This window comes from Falco peregrinus, chromosome 6 (genome assembly GCF_023634155.1).
Source record: "Falco peregrinus isolate bFalPer1 chromosome 6, bFalPer1.pri, whole genome shotgun sequence".
In the NCBI taxonomy this organism is placed as follows: Eukaryota; Metazoa; Chordata; class Aves; order Falconiformes; family Falconidae; genus Falco; species Falco peregrinus.
In genome coordinates, this window is record NC_073726.1 from 70,484,477 (window position 1) to 70,504,752 (window position 20,276).

Consider the following 20,276-nt stretch of genomic DNA (forward strand, 5'->3'; position numbering starts at 1 on the left):
TAAAGAGCTAAAACATGTTGATTAGTCTGATACTTCCTTTCAATCTGTTGTATGGGTTTTCCCCCACTTCCATGTTGTTTTCTGAGATATTTTTTTATGGCTGTTTTTGATTTCTCTCTACCTTAGTTTTTGCCTGCTGTTCTTATTTGGATGTTTGAAGAAGGTGACAAAACAATTAGAGTAAACCAGAGAAGTTTTTTGGCCAGATGTTGCTGTTAGGTGTGGATTTCTGGTTTATAAGTATTAATGCCTGGGTGAGAAATCCAGGACAAGCAACCATCTGTTCTTCCGATCCCTACAATGAATGTGGAACTTCCTCTGTTGACCATATGTTTTCCATTGCTTTTGGAGCAGTAAAATGAATTAGAGGCAATTGTGGTCACTTTTTTTGCCTTAAAATTTTTAAGCATCATAATAGTGAATCTGAGAAAGCAGAGACTCAAAAAATACTAATTGGAGGCTTAGGGGAATAGAGTCCTCAGAACCTGTCTTTTTACCTCAAATTGTAGTTAACTAAGTCTTCAGAATCCCTCAAAACCTCAAAAAACATGTGAATACATTTGCATTTTTGTGTTTGGTGGAGTTGGGAAGCATGAAGTGGTAGACACGTGGTGAGGAACTGTTCAGTTTTCTTTAATGTGAGAGCACATATGCCAGGCAGGAGTGAGAAATGCCACTGCTGGCAGCAGGCAGGCAGGGTGCTGGGGGGGGGGGGCAGTTGGTTTTAGTGTCCACAGTTCTTATTAAAATAAGAATGCATATGATATCAGGGCAAAAACCTGGGTATTACTTCACGATTGTTACATAATTCCTTGTTATGTATGAGTTCATGACCTATTGCAGCCTTATAAAAAACCAAACAAAACACTCAATTCTTTCCTTACAGTCTTCCTCAGTTACCCAGAGAAAACCCTACGTGCCCCGTAAGAGCACTGCCGCATTGCAAGCCAACCCGATGGCGTCCTCTACTGCTGTGCCTGTAGGATTTCACTATGAAACAAAATATGTAGTTCTTAGCTACCTGGGACTTTTATCACAAGAGAAGCCACAAGAGCATCCTCCTCCTTCTACTCAAGGTAATATTTGCATATTCATCTGTACCTATTAACATATGCAGCTGTATTTGCAATTAGTTGTTCAGCTGTTTGTGCATGGATGCAGAACATTAGCCTGATGTTTAGTGTAATATATCTCTTAATATTTTAAAATAATGGGAAGAGATGGTGATGGAAACAAAGCTGTTTGTATTTAGATTACTTCTTTAATTGGTGTTTATGTAGCAAGTAAAAGTGGTTTTAGTAGCTGTCTCGAGGTTAAGAGAGGTGGATATTTATTATCTTTGTTGAGCCGTCTTGAGAACTGAAGCTCATGCTTGCTTTCTTTTGGAGGCCAGTGGAAGTAAGCAGGGTTGTGTTGGTGGTGTTTACCAATGTAAACTCCGAGTGATGATACCCAGCTAAGCAGTGGCATGTGCTAAATAGTTTTGCCCAATTATGTTAACACTTCTGTTATTGTCAGTCAGTGGTAGTGCAGAGATGTAAGGCTTAACCTGACCTATGCTGCATCTATTTATTTATTTATTTTTAAGAAATCAAGGACTTCATGGAGTCAGATAAGAGTCAAATGTGTCTTCCAGAAGCGGTTTATACATACGGGAGGCTAAAGAAATAAATAGGAGACAGAATAAAAGAAGTTTGATAGATCATGTTTCACATAAACCTAGATAGTAAAAACTTCCCTTATTTTGTGGTGGCAAGCATCTAAATAATGTTGTTTGTCAAGATTGTTTGGGTGGCTTGTCACTTGTTAACAATATTTCAGTCACTACTAGTTCCTGTGATTCAGAACTTACTGTGATGAAAGGCATATTGAAAAACCCCCCAAAGGCAGTCTTCAGAATCTTTTTTTGTTAAAGAAGCTTTTAAGCATGCATACTCTCTCATTTACTGAACTTACCTGTCACAATATATATATAAGAAATTCCTGAAAAGAAAAGAGAAGATAGCATCAAAGTTATGACAGAAATGATTTTATCAGTTTGACACTAAAGCATATAGCATATGCTGGTTATATTATGTATCGTTTAAAAAATAAATCTTAGTATATTTAAGGTATGTCTATTACTTTGACTGCATCTGTGGTCTATAAAAGGAGGGGCAAGATGGTGCTTCATAAAACTTCTTGTTGGAAAACGTGCTTATTTTGGCAATAGTCTCATTCTGAATATCCCATCAGGGGTAACTGGGCTATAACTGGAAATGTATTGAGTACATATAAAACTACAATGTAGAAGAGTCTGCTTTGTTCTCTAAATGCAAGATTCAGAAAGGAAACTGTTTGTCTTAAAGTTTTTCTTTTTAATAATTTGGCTGTAGTACCTTTGAAATCCTTGCAAATTGAGGGGCACCTTTCAACTGATTCTTATTACTGAAACCTCCAAGACACATTTGAATTAAAGAGCAATATTAAAACTTTATAACGAGGAAGCTACAAATGCTTAAATAAAATTTTTGTTGTCAGTTAAGAAGACCTTTATGCTCCTGAGTCAAGGTAACCATTGGGTCTACTTTTCAGATACGTTAGCTTGTGTGATAGCAAATCCAACTACAGCCTGCTATTAAAATACTGTAAAGCATTGATACTTCCAAATCTATTCTCTCATCCTTGTTGCTCTAAGAAACTTCTAAACAGGAAATTCTCCAACATTTTCCCCACCCTCACTCCCCAGACCAGAGAGTGGCCAGAACTTCTCCTCTTCTGGTCATCTTTCGCTGTGATTAGATCTCAGTATTTTTACTGTTTTCTGATCAAAGCCTCTGGGTAAAATAATTTCCCCTTACTTTTAATCTGCCTTGTTGTTTCTCACTGTTTTGTAGTGCCTTGGCTGTTACTGGACTAAGTGCACACACTTCATCCTTCTGCTTCAGGATTTGTTTCATTCTTTCCTAATTTACTTTTCCTGGTGCTTGTCTGCTTTCCATGCTTCCGACAGCTTTCATTTGTCTGACAGTTACTTTTAAAAATCCTTTCTCCCACTTCTTCTCTGATTGCTTGTAATTGAACAGTTGTTTCAGCTGTACTGCCAGGGTATGTGTGGTAACAGCTGTATGTTTATTTTGAAGTACTGTATATGTCGTCTTTGAATATGAAGCAGTTTACATATACAGTCTCTATCTCCTTGTTGTCTGGCACATGGCTGGTGCTTACCTGGGGAGAGCTGTACCAAAGCACTCTGCTCTATATACACTTATTTTCTCCCCTAGAGAGAGAGAGCGAGAAGAAGAAGCAGCAGCCCATAATAGATATTACCTGCACTGCCTAATGTGCTGTTGGGAGGTAGCTGGGTATTACAGCAACAAGCATGGTCTGAGAAGCCTGGTTAGAACAAAAGAGATGTGAAAGCCAGTAAATGAAAATTAATAGCTGTTGCGTAGAATACCATCATGAGGAGGAAACTTCTGGGTTTTGGTAATGAAGACATATGAGGGATAGTTGCAGTATGACATTACATTGTGCTCTCAGTGTGTTTTTCAAGTGCTGTCATCAGCCGTTGATATGATATCTTGACTGATCCCTTCGTTGGTGATTTTTGTGGTACTTTAACACCATGGTCAGTAGTTTTTCTACTGTGGCTGAACACTCTTGATTTATGAATTGAGAGGGTTAATGATACAAAGTACCTGTCATTTAATCTTATTTTGCTTTAGTTTGGTTATTGTGCTGACAGACCTTTCATGTGAAACCATTTTAACAGTGATTGTGGCTATTGCCGGTTTCTATTTTAGTTGGAGGACACTTCTGTTTTATGTGTTACATTCATATGAGGTATTGGCTCTGGTATGTGTTACTTACCCTGCACATGCTTTTCTTAGATCCAAATAAGTCCTTATTCTTTGTCTGATATCTGTGTGGTATTACAACGTAAGAGGTGTATCCAGAAAAGCTAGTTTTAGATTGCCCTTGTGAAGTTAACTTTTGTCACCTTCAGTGTTGGAGAGTGAGGGCCAGACTCCTCTAGAGGGTGGTTCAGAGCAGGGTCCTAATGTCAGCCACTTTGTGTCACCTGATGGCGGATCTTTCTCTCATTGCATGTGTACAGAACATGTGGAAATATGCTGGCGGACCTTTCTCTCACTGCATGTGTACAGAACATGGGGAAATAAGGCACCCTAGGCGTAGTTAGTGTTTCTGTACCTCCCTTCAGTCTCTTTCTACAGCAGTCTCCCAGATTTCAGTGAAGTTTCACACTCCAACTAGAGAATGTATCTCATGGGTCAAAAAACAACCAAAAAAGTGATCTTTCCCAACAGGAGTGGTAGTATTTTATCTCTGGTAGAACTGGTAGGAGAAATTGAATGTTTTTGTCCATTCCCTTCCCTTTCCTCCTATGGTCATCTTCCACAAACCTCTGCTTTCCTGCATTTCATACTAGGGTTCTTTTTCTAATGTATGTCTTTTTGTTCCAAAAACTCAGGTAAGAGGAAATCTTTAAGACACTTGTTAGATTTCAAGTTAAAACTTTTTGGGTTTTTTGCAGACTTAATATGCTTTATGAGAATGATGGTTTTTGGAGGGATTTTATTAAGTGAAAGCTCAGGCAAATTGCATAGAAAATTACCTTGCTGTATTTCCTTTTGGATTTCTTGGTTGGTATTGATTTTGTTGCAAGAAAGATGGCTTCAATTACAAGAGCTAAAACCACTTCTAGCTTCAAGCAAAGAAGGCTGACCTAAGTCAACATCTGATTACTACTTTGAAATGTCTATTTAGATGCCTTCTTTTCAGTGCAGGTACTGAAGAGACGACCATTTGCAGTATTGCAGGTTCTTGAAGAACTTCAAAACAGTTTTATTGGACAAACCAATCTTTTAACATTACAGCTCTATAGCATTCTGTAGTGGATTTCAGTGCCTCCAGGGGCAAATCCAGCAAACTGAACTGGACAATAGTTTGAGACATTATTCCTATTACAGTTTTGGCAGAATAGTGATTCTACATAGCACTCACTCCAGTGTATATGAAGCAAAGTCTGTTAGCAGTAATTTTTTTTTATTACTTTGTGGTAGGTTTTCAGGTAGGTGAATAGTACAAATTGCTCAGAAAAATCTTTTTTACTTTGTGGTAGGTTTTCAGGTAGGTGAATATTACAAATTGCTCAGAAAAATCTGATAAAACACAAGTAAGATCATCTGTGTAAGTTCATGTGGCTTGAGGCAACAGATGAGTTCAGTTACCTAAAATGTGTAGAAGCTCTCTTATCTGCTCATTAGACTGTGGAGAGATGCTTTAGTATTTTTTCAGAAATCTTGTAGTATCTGTAACTACTCGTCATACACAGAAAATAAATACGAAATACTGGAAAACTTTACATTCTCCCCACAGAAGTTCGCTATTGTTATAGAAACTTCCAGTCTGCTGCAGTTGTTAGTACTACTTTTTAAGTAAGTCAGAGTACTTTGGTTTGTGATTCAACATATTTGTATTACAAATGCTTCTTTGTATTTCATCAAGGAGTAAATTTCAGTATATTTCTACTTTTTAATCTTCTTCCCCATGGTTTGACCCCATCCCATGAGCCTGTGGCTGTAATGAAGCTTGTGAAGGAAAGTAGTTTTTCTGTGTTTTCCTTGACAGAATGAGAAATCTTAAATAATCCCTTAGCTCACATAGTATCTGGAAGATTTATAATCGATGCCACTACTGCAAGGTGGCGTAGATTACTCAAGAGGTGAACAAGGTTTTGACAGTTTTACAGTTTCCCTGAGGTGCATGCTATCCACGGTATGTAATCCAATTACTGCGCACAGTGTTCTTTTGACCATTTATTATCGGTTTTGGAGTTACTATATAAAGTGCTGTATATAGTCGGTGATCAAGGCATTTCAGTGGTTTCCCACACACATTTCTTACAGCTGAGCAGTGTTGAATTGGGTTACTGGGAGAAATGTTTTACGTTTGTTCACTTGTTTTGGTTAGAAGTAAACTCTTATGTCTCAGGAAATACATGTACAGATAGGCAGAGGTGGTCAGGTTTCATGCATTCTGGGTGAGCTCAAGGATCCTTAAGGGCCATCCCAAATGTAACCGTAGTACCTTGTTTTCATGGTTTTGACAGTCATGGTTTGGATAGCTGCCACTGCAAGATTTTGTCATCAGGTGACATTTGGACTGGTTGTTGCAGGATATTTTGGTTTTCTTCATACTCTATCCCTGGATCTTCACTTACACTTCATAGTACCTACTGTTGGTCTGTAGGAAATGAAGGAGTTTTTGAGGCTGTTTTAGCTTAGATGAATAACTGGTTCCTGAGAAACTTTCCTCTTAGGGCGGAATGTACTTCCTTTGGCTGAAAAGTCACAGGCTGAAAAGGTACTTGCTGTAGGTCAGACCAATCCAGTTTGTGCTAATGAGGGAGCTATTTCCTGAACTGAGACAAGGATAGGGAGTTTTTGGGTTGTGACTTGGAGAAGTAGGAGGTGTTGCCTCCAGGAATGTTAATTCCCACTTAATTAAGCCTCCTTTCTGCCCCGCCCCCCCCCTCCCCCCCCCCAAAAAAAATTAAAAAATTGGCTGCTGGTTGGCAAAGTTTTGTCTCTTTTTGGTTATCTATATTTGGGACTATTTTAGTTTCTTTTAAGCTGAGCCTTCTTATGGTTTATAAAGAGCTTCTTTTAAAAATTCCTTAAATCAAGGGCTGCATCTGTGTATGGCAGTGTGTGTTGTTCTGGAGTTTGCTGGGGTAATGGATATACTTTTCATTAAAGGAAATGAATACATTTGTAAAGAGATCTTTTATATATTTGTCACTATTCAGTGTTTACAGAAATTTTAGGTGTTACTGTTTTAAAAGTCTGAGATGTTAAAGAAATACTAGAATCATGTTGAAAGTACATTTTTAAGTCAACGTTGGCTATACAGAAGTTAATATAGAGACCTAGGAGAACTTGAAAACAGATATTGACAAATAAAGATTGTAAGCATGAAAGAAAAATGTCAGGAGCAATCTGTAACATCAGCGGCTTTCTTTTTCATTCACCCTGCATTCACTTGAACTAAAAAAATGTAACACCTTTTCAGTTGGTGCTAGTAGTTGCTGTTGTCTCTTGTTAGCCTTAGTTTGACACAATGTAGAATCAGATGTGCAGGCTCTCTAGCTCTGGTGAATGACTTCCCATCCCTCCTCCTCCTGGGATCAAACCTGGGGAACGGGTTAGTCTTGTATTGCTGCTAAACTTCTGAAATAGCTTTATTGGTGGAGTTTTACTGAAGTATTACCTTTATCTAGTAGTCATAGCACTATCTGATTGTCAGTGATGTGGTGCTTGGTGGACTTTCAGAATACATTTTCTCTTAAATACCTGAAAAATAAAATCTTAACAAGAACATGCTTGTGCAAAAGGGAACATTTATTATATAAATAGAAAGTAGAATGCACTAACTTCTTCCTGTAGGACTGTGTAATTGAGGTTTCTTGTGTCTTTGGGTTAGGAAGAGGCCTTTCAGAGTCAGTTTAGCAAAAGCCCGTATTAGGCAAACACATTTTTTCAGCATAGGAGAGCATTCAGTGTTTATGGGCCTTACAAGTACCATTTCTGGTGTGACCATTTGCATTATTAAACAATGAAAATGTTCTCATCTACTAGAAGCTATTTTACTGTTTTATTCTACCTATTTGCAAATTGACCTGGAAGCTGTCTAAAAGAGAAAAAGATAATGCTTGCTTAGGACCGTTGGAATATGCTGTTCTCCAGCACTGTGTGTGATTTTGTTGGTAGTGGTCAACATACAATTGTAGATGCAAAAAATTGAAGTCCATTGGTAATTAGGGGAATGAACAGTGCGAAGTCACTGGTCTGGGAGGGGTAGGTTTTTGATGTTTTGGCAGGGCTGAATAGTCAGGTGCTATTGGAATCAGCAGCTGCTGCAAAGTTGTGGGTGTTACGAGATGGAAACCATTGACTGCAGCACTGATTATCTAAACAGCTCTTTTGTACGCTGGCAGCAGTGGAATTTCTCTTCCTTCCGTTTTCCGGGTGACTTGTTATCAAGTATGACAGCTTGTCATGTGTGATCATCATCACATTAGTCCCGTGAGAATGGATGCTATTCTAAATAACCTCATCCCTTCCATATAGAGGGTGAAGCACAGGTTAAAATAAAGAGTTGGTACTTGCATATACTTGTTGTACTTGACTGTGAAGCAGTGGTTCAGTAGTTCAAAGAGGCAACTTAAAGGGACTGACAAGGCATTAGTGAATGTTCATTAACCAAAAGGAGGAACAGTTTGCTCCTCTGGAATTTGTTGTTTAGCGTGGCAAAAAGAGACTGTTTGAGAAGGAATTGAAGAAGCTAAATAAAGTTATTTTGAACATAGTGATGATGTTCTAGTAACTGTGTGGTTAAGTAAAATGGAATTAAAGTGATGATCTATTGTTCCTTTAAACTGTTCACATAAATAAATGTAAACATTTTACACTTGTGCGTTGCTTTAGAAAGATTTTGTCTCACAGTTATCTATTGAGCACTGAATTTTTAAGCATTAGCACACATGCAGTGGGTTGATTCTGGGGATTTTTAACTTACTTTTCAATTGTAGGAGACTGCACACTTACTGTCTATAGTGGTTTTTTAAATACAGAAAATGCAGTGTACTTTTCCTACACATCTGTGTGTGTTAGCTGGTATTGTTACTGTTATGTTTTTCACACACTCTGATAGGAAAACTAGTGTTACTATGTGTCCATTATGATGAAAGGGGAAGGTAATAAAACACATAAAGTGAGTTCAAGCAGATACAAATCGAAATGAACTGAATAGGCAGTCATTCATAAGACCACCAAATTATGATTTACTGTCTTTAAAACAGCAATGAAGAAAGACAAGCCAGAAAGCTGCACTGGGTGTTGCAGGACTTACCTGAAGATTTGGATGTGAAATACAAGTGATGAGGAAGAAATGAAGTCAGATGATAGCAACATTATAGATATAATTCCTTCCACTTTTTCTTTAATTGAGTAAAGGATGTCTGTAGGGTGGAATGATGCCTAGATGCCCAGGCAGAGCTGTAGGCAGTTGGTGTAGGTACAGTAAGGGTGAGATAGGTTGGAGAGTCATCAGTATTTGGGTGCATGAGAAGGGAACAGTGGACATGGGCACCATAAACAGAAGGATGGCCAGGAGGTGGTGTTTAAATCTTGGGCCCACGAGAACATGAAGTCCCAAAAAAGAATTCTAAAGAATATTCAGAAGTAAGACAGCTAAGAAGATGTGTTTTGGGTAACCTAGTCGATGATACTGTTGAAAGTAGCAAGGTGCAGGCTAATGAGGACTGGTAATTGACCTAAAACTTAGGGAAGGAAATGTCTGGAAGGGAGTTTGGGGGGCAGTTTTGTTTATTTATTTATTTATTCCAGGAGTGAGTTGATAGAAGATTCAGTTTTATATTCATGTGCATATAACAGAGATCCATTTCATCTCTAAGCAGGACATTTTAAGGAGTTGAAAGGAAGAAAAAAAATTCAGTGGTAGGCTGTTGATTCAGTGATGTTTGGTGAAAATAAAACAACAGTTAATGGAACAGATTTTGTAGTGTGCTTTAAGAATGGGATGTGAAGACATGCTTGAAAGCTGATGGAAGAAATAAGAGATGAGCAAACCCAAAGAAAAAAATCAGCTAAACAGCAGGAGTTTTGAGCTGAACTCTGTCCCAGACATCTAATCTTTCCATTAGTACCCATCCCATAGAACACTTACTTGAGTAGTTATCTTGCCATAAGGCCTTATAATGGAAAACTTGACACTCAGCAAATTCCTTAAAGATTCAAATGCTTTAAATACCTTGGCTTGGTTGGAAACAGTTTTGTGTCTGTTTTGCCACAGCCTAATAATTAAGATGAATGAGAGTCAATGTAATCCTGAATGATACAGCTGAAACAATTTACTACCAAATACTTAGGGTCAGCACACAGAATAGGTATTTGTGATCCCAAACCAGGACATGTGTACTTCTGGGGATAGGCAGCCATTTCAGATTCCTAAATGACTTGATTAGGAGGTGAGAATTGACAACTGTCTGACAATTGTGGGGTCCTTTGCCTCTATTGTTACTTGTGAACTCAGTCTTAAATTATTTAATTCTGGCCTTTAGACTCCTCATGAACAGCAAAATGATGCACAGCTAATAGATTTTGGGACCCTTTATTGATATTGCATAGTTGTTCTGAGTATTCTTGTAGATTTTGCAGGCATCAATACCAATTTTATATTTTGCTACTAAAAATCAAGATTATGCCTATGCCTGCTTTGTTTTGGTGTAGTTTGATAATGAGTGTATTAGTTTTGATGACCTCTTGTTTATATGCCCTGGTTTGATTTTGGTCATAAATCTAAGCCACATTTGTTATGTATTTTATTTTTAAAGCATGTTTATATTTAAATCACCTGTTCTACCTTGAATAGGCCTGGTAGTTTTATGTGTTTCTGGGCTCATATAATAAAACTTTTGTAGTAAGTACCCTTCAGGGATAATACTTTTTATGTTGCTGTCTGAAATAGAACTTTCATCTTGAATTCCTCTACAGTTAATATTTCAATATTTTGTTCCATTATCTTATATCCTTATTTGAAATATTACAGTTGAATAATTTCTCTGGTTTCTTTTAGGGACTCAACAACAGCTTATGGCACAACATGCTTTGGAGAAAGAGGCTTTGGAGAAGATTAAAATAGAAATCGAGGAGGAGCTCAAACGTCTTGATGAAGAAATCTTGGAAGGTGCTCTTCTAATTTTCCCATTTCAATTGATAATCTGTGTGTGCTGTAATGGTGGTTAATTTGTAACAAGTACTCTAGTTAAAGAGATTTTTGGACACATTGAATCTCTTTACATCCCCCTCAAGCTATCTACACATTGTCACATGAAGTTGAATAGTTAAACTTTACCGTTTGGAGTTGGAGAGTCTTGCCAAAGCAAACAATTGAATGACATTTAATGGGCTATTATAAGTAATGAAATGTAAGCAGCCCTTAGCTGTTCCAGTTGATGACAGAAGTGAAATCATTCCTTAGCACCTAACATTCAGAGGAGTGTGGATTTAAACCGTTGTATTTCTCATTCCACCAGGTTTATTTTTTGTGACATGCTTTGACCTGTAGATGTAGCTTTTATATGACTCCCAGCAAGGATGATTTGGAAACAATCTTTGCTTTGCATGTGTGTTGAAAATTGGAAACCTGAAGTAGAAAGGCTCTAGATCTGTTTACATTCATCCATATAGACCTTTCTTAGAATTTTTAAACTGAGAAGGAAAAAGTTATATGAACAACATATTACTTTAGAAAATGATACTGCAGTACTGCTGCAGATATGTCCATGTGTGGGCAAATTTTACCATGGAAAAGGCTGTCTTGCTGCTTCATCAGGGTTGATATCAGCTTAAAGTTGAGAATAGTTACACATTCAGCTATCTTATTGGTTAGGATGCAGTTGTGAAATAAGAGTTGGAGGGGTAATGTAGCTCAAAGTCATCTATGGCTTGTAAGTATCACTTCCAGAATATATTTGGACTGTACTTGTTTTACTAGAATTTGTTCATAGCATGCTTTGACTATAGAGCTGTGATTTCTTCGTCCCTCATGTAAGCTGTGTTAACTGGTGGGATAAGAAATCTGAGACTGTTGATGTTATATACTGTTTTATTTTGTATACTTTCTTCTGTCAGCATTTACCACTACAGGATTTGACTGTCACACTTCCCCAGTGTTCAGTCCTGCCAATCCAGAGAGCTCAATAGAAGACTGCCTGGCTCATTTGGGAGAAAAGGTGGCCCAGGAATTGAAAGAACATCTTCACAAAGCACTGCAGAGCTTGCTTAGCAAGTGAGTTTCTATTTGCTTTTTCAAAGGGAAGGTATTTCCTTTGGCATTGTGACTGGTGCTGAAATGCTAAATATGGGACTATGTTTTGTATTGCATTTCTTTTTTTTACAGCATTCTGTTATCTGGCTGGTTTAGTTGTTTTGTGTTGTAATGTGTGAAAACTTCTTTGTGGTATTTGTTCTTTGCAGTCCTGTAAGTTCTAAAATTTTTCTAAGTGTTTATCATTGAATTTCTGAGACAAATTCAAGTAGTTTGAGTTGCTGGTGAAACTGGCAGCTGGCAGCTGCTGGTTGCCATTGCCAATTTAATGCATGCTGGGCTGTAGTCAGATTAACTTCTTCTACCTTAGAGTTAAGAGTGAAGCTGAAGGTTTGTAGTCTGGCTTCAAGATGAGTGGGAGAGATTCACTGAAAGGATGGTAGTTAGATGTTTTATGACCACCATTCAGTTACACATCTGAAGCAAAGGTAGGCCCCAGGGCTAACCTTGGTGCCTTAAGAGCTGTCTTGCCAGGTTAAGCTTACTGTTTAAATACTACATTGTACTCTGCATGCTAGTATCTTGATTAATGTCTTTTGCGAATTGGTAAAATTGTTGTGGTTGCTTGGTTTTCTATTATAAATTACTAGCCTGATTTTAATAGATCCATATGAATTACTGCTGGCTCTTCTGAGTGACCTCTGAAATACATTTTTAGAGAGATGGCATTGGAAGGTGCTACTTTAGGGACATAAATGCAGTTGTGAAGGCAGCATTAGCAAATAGCTATCTGAGTCTGTTTTGTGGATTGGTTTTAATAATATGGCTCAAAAGAAGCTGAGAATCTCTAGTACTACTCCTCTAAACTTTGCATAGCTGTTAATGAAGTGTTTAAACAAGGGACAGGAAGCCTAGATATCGGTGCCTAGTGTAAATTTTCTGATGCATGGAGCTTAAGCCTTCCATACAAGGATTGGAGGCATCTCACGCTCTTTATGGCAGGCTTCTGGAAGATTACAAATTTGGAAGTCATTCCATCTGAATATCAGGAAACGCATTTTTACTGTGAGGGTCACTGAGCGCTGGCATAGTTCGTCCAGAAGGGTTGTGGAGTCTCCATCCCTGGTGATACTCAAAAGCCGTCTGGGCATGGTCCTGGGCAGCCTGCTGTAGGAGGCCCTGCTTGAGCAGGGAGGTTGGACAGGATGTGCTCCAGCGGTGCCTTCCAATGTCCACCGTTCTGTGATTCCTTAACTAGCCCATCTATTCCTTAACTAGCTCTCTAGTCAACAGCTAAGGGCTGAATTTTTATGACCAGTATGATTTAAAACTGACTGTTCAGAGTCAGATAGGACGGGACTTTGGGCAGCCTGATGTAGTGAATGATAGTTCCTGCCCATGATCTTTAAAGGTCCCTTCTAACCTAAACTGTCCTATGATTTTATGACTCTGACCTGGATTTCACAGCAAAGGTGCCATGTAATACCTGACTAGACAGATCATTGTCTCTTTTTCCATGAGCCACTGAAGGGAAAAGTACACTCTGTCAACTTACTGTTTAACTTTCAGAAACTACTATATATACTGTCTGCTTCTATAGGGTCAAAAAGTAAGTTCAGTACAGTGTAAACTAACAATTATTTACCCACAGAAAAGAGTATGTGGGGTACAAGTTCCTCCCTAAGTGGCAAAAGATATGCTGGTGTGTTCCTCCAGAAATGGCAGAAGCTTATCTGCCTTTACAAGCCAGGCATTTGTCCCATGTGACCTTAAAAACTTGCACTTAGTGTCTTCTGAAGAGCTAAGCTTTTGATAAATACCTCACTACACTGGAAAAACAGACTGGCAACAAGTTGGAAAATTATCAGTAAGCCTTGCAATCCATCTTTTGTGTCTAAAATGGTAAATTGAAATAACAGCATTTTTAGTTTGAATGTTTTAAAGGTTGTAGATAATTGGTTGACTGTCTGACTTTGAGGGGTCATAACCGGTGCACTCCAGGTTGATTCTTTTTGGAAAGTTCCTGAGATCAGGTCTTAGAAAATTAAGTGGTTCTAGCTTGTTAGTATCCTGATGTTCTAGGCTTCTTGTGCTTTCTATGGGAAAATATTTGCATTCTAAGTATTTTTTTAGATTTATGTATATGCATCCATCCATACATACTAAGTCTGAAATGCCTGTGAAAATGTGTTGACACACGTGCCTTTTTATAAGGCAAACTAGAGCTACTGTTTAATCTCTTGATAATATCCTTCCTGCAGCTGTTGCTCTTCTCATCCCACTGATTCATTTGGATTTGCATTTTAAAGGAACTGATGTACCAAAGAAGTTAAGAGAATGCACTTAAAATGACAAACCCAAATTATGTTTTTCCCAGTGTGCTTGAACTCTGTTCTTTTACCCGTTTGCTACAGTAGTGCCATTTGATTCAATACTTATTTTTTCTGCTTATATTTTTCTGTCCTCTTGTATGCCTATAAACAAGTATGTTATGGTACTGTAGGCTGTTAGATCGTGACAGGTTCTTGGATAAGAGGTCTTCTGTCCAGTACTAGTTACCACATTTCCCTTTAACTAAAGTCTGAACTTGCCTTTTGTCATGGTCTGGCTCAGGACAACTGCTTTTGAAGCAGTACATCTTCTGGTGTCACTTGGCAAAAAGTATTTGTTTTTACTGACCCTTAAGGTACTATATGATCTTGGAGGAAAGAGAGGAATTTCATCATCCTAATTCAGAGAAATAGAGATGTGATAAATCTAAAATAGAGGTATCTACTGAAATATGAAGAGAGGTTTGTGATCAAAAGTGCTCTTTTTGCAAATAAAGGCTTTAACTCATAATGTTGATGTGGTCAAGCAGTCAGTGTTGGTTCACAGCCTATATTATATTTATAAAAATTTTACTCTGTATCGGCCTCTATCTCAAATAAAAATTTCTTAGTGGAATTGTCTATCTTTAAAATCTTAGCAAGAGCTTAGAAATTCTGGTATCTTATCAGAGAACCTACTTATCTAATGTCCTTTAAGTTGTGGAGATCGAATTATGAAATTCACTTACCCAATTATATCAAATTACGTAACTGGGAGGAGGTGATGCCTTCCTGACCCTGTCTGGTGCTGGTGTTTTATGTTCTGAAATGCGAGACTTGTTAGCTCTTGAAAACTATTTGCTATAATACATGTGAAAATATTTTGTTCTCTGAAAACTGAGAATTTTATTTTATTCTTGTTCTTTTGTTTCCTTTTATAACTTTCAGTGTTGATTTAACTTCTGCAGGCCAGTGACATATCAAGAATATCGAGAGCGTACACAAGAGACAGCCGCTCATGCCAGCGGATGGAACAAGGTACCAAATAAGTGATTTTCACTTTGATATCTCTCACATCTAGTTGATGTCTGTAATGTTTTTACTAGGTACAGTTATGCTTCACAAATGACAAAGAATAAGAACGCTCTTGGTTTTGTTACAAAATAACTTTCACTTGCAGAATGGTAGATGTGGACATAATATGTGGTTTGTAGATAATTAACCAGAAGTTATCTAATGGAAGTATTATGTCAATTTTCCTTTTTTACAGTAAAATGAAAAGTTAAGAGGTTTTGCTTGACATAATTTTAAAAAAAAAATCATTAAACATTTTTAAATTATCAAGAGAGATTTATTTCTAACAGTTTTGTAAAGAAATCAGAGATGGATGTTTCCATTATATTTCTCTAGTGTTTCTTTGTTCTCTCTCAGGTTCAAAATACATGTTAAAAAAAAAAGTACTAAACATGGTGAAAATAAAAATTGATAGTATCTTCACAATATTTAACCTGTTCAGAAAACATAAGGATGGTGTGCCTACCTGGTTTCAGTAATAGTTATCTCAAATGAACTGAAGCTTGTTTTTAAAACGATATGCAAGTCTGTAAATGAACTATCTTATAATAGTTTTAATGTAGAATGAGTAGAATTACTGTTCCGAGATTAATCTTTCATTAGTGATTCAAAGTCATTTAATTAATCAATTAAGATTAAATCATCTTAATCATTCTCTGATGGGTTCAGTGGGGATCAGAAAAAGAATGAAAGAATTAAGTAACTGCAAATTTACATCACAAGTTGAGTGTTAAAATTTAGTCTTAAATTTCAAATAGAACAAGAAATCTTTTTTCCCCTCTTTACATTTTTTTTTCCCCAGAAATACTCTTCCTTAACTAGATTTCCCTGCTTGCTTCAGAAATTGATCATCTAACCAAGGGTGTGGGCACTGTTAAAGCAGTTTATTAAAACATTGCTTGACAAGTTACTGCCCGTGGCTCCACCAATTATGATCGGGGTGTGTGTGCTTTCAGTTTATCATCTTGTGATTCATAGCATTTTAGTTTAAAGAACCATGAAATCTGATTATCGAGAAGGTGGCTTAAACTAGCACATTTTACTTTTCAGTTGGTGAAAACAAAAAACAAGCATAAAATCAGTCATTGTGGCTCAGCTGGCAAGGGAGGAGATGGATGGAGTTTGCCAGTTGCCTACTGCGTTTCCATATGCTACTGGTACACACCTCCTGAAGATACAGACCTGGGTAGATGATCAGCCATATTTAGGGGTTTATGGTGCAGCCTTCGTTGCTGCTACAATTGTCCAGCCCCTGTGGCTAGTGGATTTTGGTCCTCATCAGCTTGTGATTGAGAACATCATCCAGAAGATGTTTTTGTCATCATCTTTGCTTACAGCATCTGTTTATATTGTTTTTGTGGTAGCTTGATGCTTCAGGAATGCCTAGCAGTTCCTTTAATAATACTTGTTTTGAGGAGATGGAATACATTTGTGTTGGTTTCATTTCCTTTTAAATTCCTTTATCATCTTAATCAGAATCGTATTTTATAACAGAAAGTATCTAGATACCTTTCCTCTGACCTCAACCTGGCTTAATTTTTACTCTAAAGAAGAAGCCGTTAGAAATAAAATTTTAAAAAGTAGCTATAAATTGACACAGTGTTAGGTCTAATTAGCAGACATACAGCAATAAATTGAGGCTGTAATGGAATGTGTTTTCAGTTATACATAAGCTGTATCTGTTGGGGTCACTAGTGGCATCTTGCACAGCAAGATGCTCTTTTTACTTCCAGTAGCCTATGAACTAGTATATAAAATCTCACTTTAAATTTCTGAGTCTTTGCAGTCATAGGTATGTATAAAAGCCCCACCTATTTAACATATTGAATATGATGCACTGAGGGCACCACACTGATCACTTAAAGGCCCAGTATCTCTGTGGCACAAAACAGGTTTAAAGTAGTCTTTGCAAATCTTCCTTGATGTTGTGTGTATGAGAAACATGGCATACAGGTAAGCATATGTTTCTGGGAGGTATGGATTACCTTGCTGGCTAGTTGGTTGGAGGTGGAATGTGAACAAAGGCTTGATCTCTCTGATTGGCAGTGGGGAAGGTGTCCTTTTTAGTCATACCAGTTTTCAAAGAACCTATGCATTACGCAAGCATGAGCAGAAAGAAGACACTTCTAAATACAGCTGGTATTTTTTCCACTTAAAAATGTGGATCTTTTCCAGAGTGCAATGGTACATTTGAACTGCTGAAGAGATTTGGTTAACTGACTAGCATGTGGGGTGTAAAGGAATGTTTTCAGTCACTAAAACATGAGTATCTGAATGAGGAAGTACTATAGGATACGCTAATACATACGAACACCAGGTCTTCCATTAACATCCCACAGAAGCAAAATGTACCCGCAGATCTTAGAAGTGCTGGTTCTCAGTAGAAAACTTTCAGGAAAAGAAATTATTTCATGTATTTCTCAGAAATTATGATGTGAAGTAATAAGCATGATGTTGGATTCTGTAGAGAAAGGGAGTCTTCACCTTGTATTTGAAATAAGGCTCTCATTAGAACAAACCAAAATCACCTCAAACTTACGGCAAATTATATTTCTGTAATAAAATAAATTTAATAATTGAAATACTCTGTTGCTGAGTTTTTATGCTTTGTGCTTAAAATTGAGCATTACATACATACATACTCCAGGATACATAATCCCACTTTTGTGCATCAGATAAAAGGATAACAAATACTGATATTGAGAGTCAGCTGAACTGGTAAGTAGGTTAGCAGTCATCTTAATGTCCTATTTTTACTGATTCATGGAGCCAAAGAATAATAAAACAAAAACATAAACAATAATCATGTAAAGAATTAGATTAATTTTATGTTGAAATAGTCAAAAGGTACACAGAATTGACAATTGCTTTGCATACAGCTCCTTCAAAGTCTATGAACTTTCTTTGTAATAATTTTTTTTGCATACATTTAAATTTGTAATACTGTACTATGGGATTGCAATAGTATAATTGACAGAAATCTTTCATTTACACAAATAGTCAGAAATCTTCTGATAGTAAAGTGGTTTTTTTAATGATTCCCTGGAAGTTTTCACCTGCCAACTGTTTTTTGGCATGCTGTGCTTGATACTGTGTATGTTCTTGTTAAGTCAAAATATAAATAGCCCCTAGCATTCCTTCCCATGTGTACTTGTGGAGGGAACTGCACTTCCTTTGCATGGCTAAGGCTGTATTTTTACTTTGGTCTAGTTAAATCTCATTGCCATTCAAATAGTTACTCTTGCGTACAGAAAGCTGTCGTTAACCTTTATGGAAGTACTGTGAAGGTGATTTCTTTCATGAATTTAGGGACAGTGTAACGCAAACCTGTTCCTGTTCCTAGTGGTTTCAAACGCAGAAGTGTCCATAATTCCAGTGGGAAAGGAAAACCAGGCAGTGTTTGTTGGTGTGCATGGGACTAAATATTAGAGTTTGAATTTGGTTCCTTGCTCCGGAGGCCTGCAGAGGCTTGCTGAATTTTGGAGCAGTGGATGGATTAGATATTTTAAATTGGCAAAGGAAGATGGCAACAATCATGTTCAGTATGCCAACATATAAACTCCCTTCATTTCCTAAGCAGCCTTTTTTTGCCTTTGTTTCTCTTGCCTTCATCTTACAGTAAATGTCAAATATTTTGAGATCTCAATGTTCCTGCTGTTGTAGAGTTATGTGGGTGTGCCCAAAGCCTCTGAAAGATGCCTAGTCTTGACAGCATGCTTTTTTTCCTTTGATCCAAGAAGACTGAAGTGTCTTCTGACACTTACCTCACCTTGACCTGCTCCTTATGTTTGTGCATTATAAGCTTGCACCTCTTCTGCCCCTGAGTTGAGATTAATTACAAGAAACTCAAAAAACCCCAAAGCTTTTAAATTTCAAGCACCATCTTGTTCCTAGTTACGTGACTGCAGTGTCCCAGAAGAACAGTACTATAACCTGTCTGCCATAGTATTGGACTCTCTCAGTTGTTAAACAGCTGGTACATCTTAAATTTATCAGATTATATGCATTTTTAAGGCCCATCTGGTTTTAGTGATCCACCATGGATTTAGTACAGATCTAAAACCCAGCCTGCTTTTCCTGTTCATCTTCCTCCAGCTTTGCATCCTAAGGTGTGATTTCTGGCAATAGTAATGGAGGATATTTACATAGAAGAAAACCAGGCTGTACGAAGAGGGGACTGGCAAAGGCAGGAAGCCTGTGGAGTTCGGTCTGGGCAGTGCTATTAGCCTGTATCTGCCTTGTGCAGCTGGGAAAAAACGTTGTTATTTGTACAGTGAATAGATATGCAATGCAGTTGTCACAAACTAGGTGCAGTAATGCTTGCAAATATTTTTCTCCTGTATCATAATAGTACTTTTTCAGATGCTAATGACTTCAATTCCTACAAGTTTCCTGAACCTGGCAAAGTGCTGCATATAAACTTTGCCCAGAGGGCCACTTGCGTGCTCTTGGATAATAAATTTAGAGTTTAAAAGTTCAACTGCATGTTGTTTAGGCAAACAAAAACATAATTTCAGAAGAAAGTGTCTAGAACTGTATAATATGAAAGAGGTGTGTTCACAGAATCTTGCATCTTCCAGAGCAATTCAGATTTGGGTTAAGGCTGAGCATTCATTTAAAGACAAAAGTTTTGGAAGGAGGAATGAGAATAGGAAATAAGGGGGGGGATTTTGTATGTGTTAAATTTGGCATAGGAGGGAGAATTTAATGTGGAGAGGGGGTTGTGTTCATCATTTTAAACAAGTCTGTAACGTTATGCTGCTGGGAGGAGTTGTTTCTGTCTTGTCTGAAAGTCAAGTGTGAACTTCTACAGACTGTCTAGTGTTGTGTATGTATTCAAGAATATATATGAGATTGCTGTTTGAATACAATTTGGATGCACATCCTTCAAACTATTTACAATGTTGCATCTTTTCACTTCTGGGGTAGCAAGTTCTGGACCTGTGGTGCTTGTTTACCTAATCTTGTGTTGGAAAAAAATGGGGTGTAAGAAAGCACTGCGGTCCTGTTTCTGTGAAACTCTCAAGTTAGGCTGTG

At 37.5% G+C, this 20,276-nt stretch overlaps 1 protein-coding gene across 3 annotated transcripts in view; it reads left to right on the top strand.

Annotated features, from left to right (window-relative positions):
• The window catches only part of BCL2L13 (BCL2 like 13), a 44,658-nt gene that overhangs the window by 4,805 nt on the left and 19,577 nt on the right, over positions 1–20,276 (top strand). For 2 of the 3 annotated variants that reach the window (XM_055807543.1, XR_001226537.3), the window contains 4 exons: positions 887–1,076; positions 10,663–10,773; positions 11,721–11,877; positions 15,134–15,203. In XM_055807543.1, coding sequence (XP_055663518.1) covers positions 956–1,076; positions 10,663–10,773; positions 11,721–11,877; positions 15,134–15,203 — 459 coding nt within the window. In that variant the 5' untranslated portion in view covers positions 887–955. Of the gene's footprint in view, positions 1–886; positions 1,077–10,662; positions 10,774–11,720; positions 11,878–15,113; positions 15,204–20,276 lie in introns of those variants that run through there. The other variant, XR_003553268.2, reaches the window with a different exon arrangement.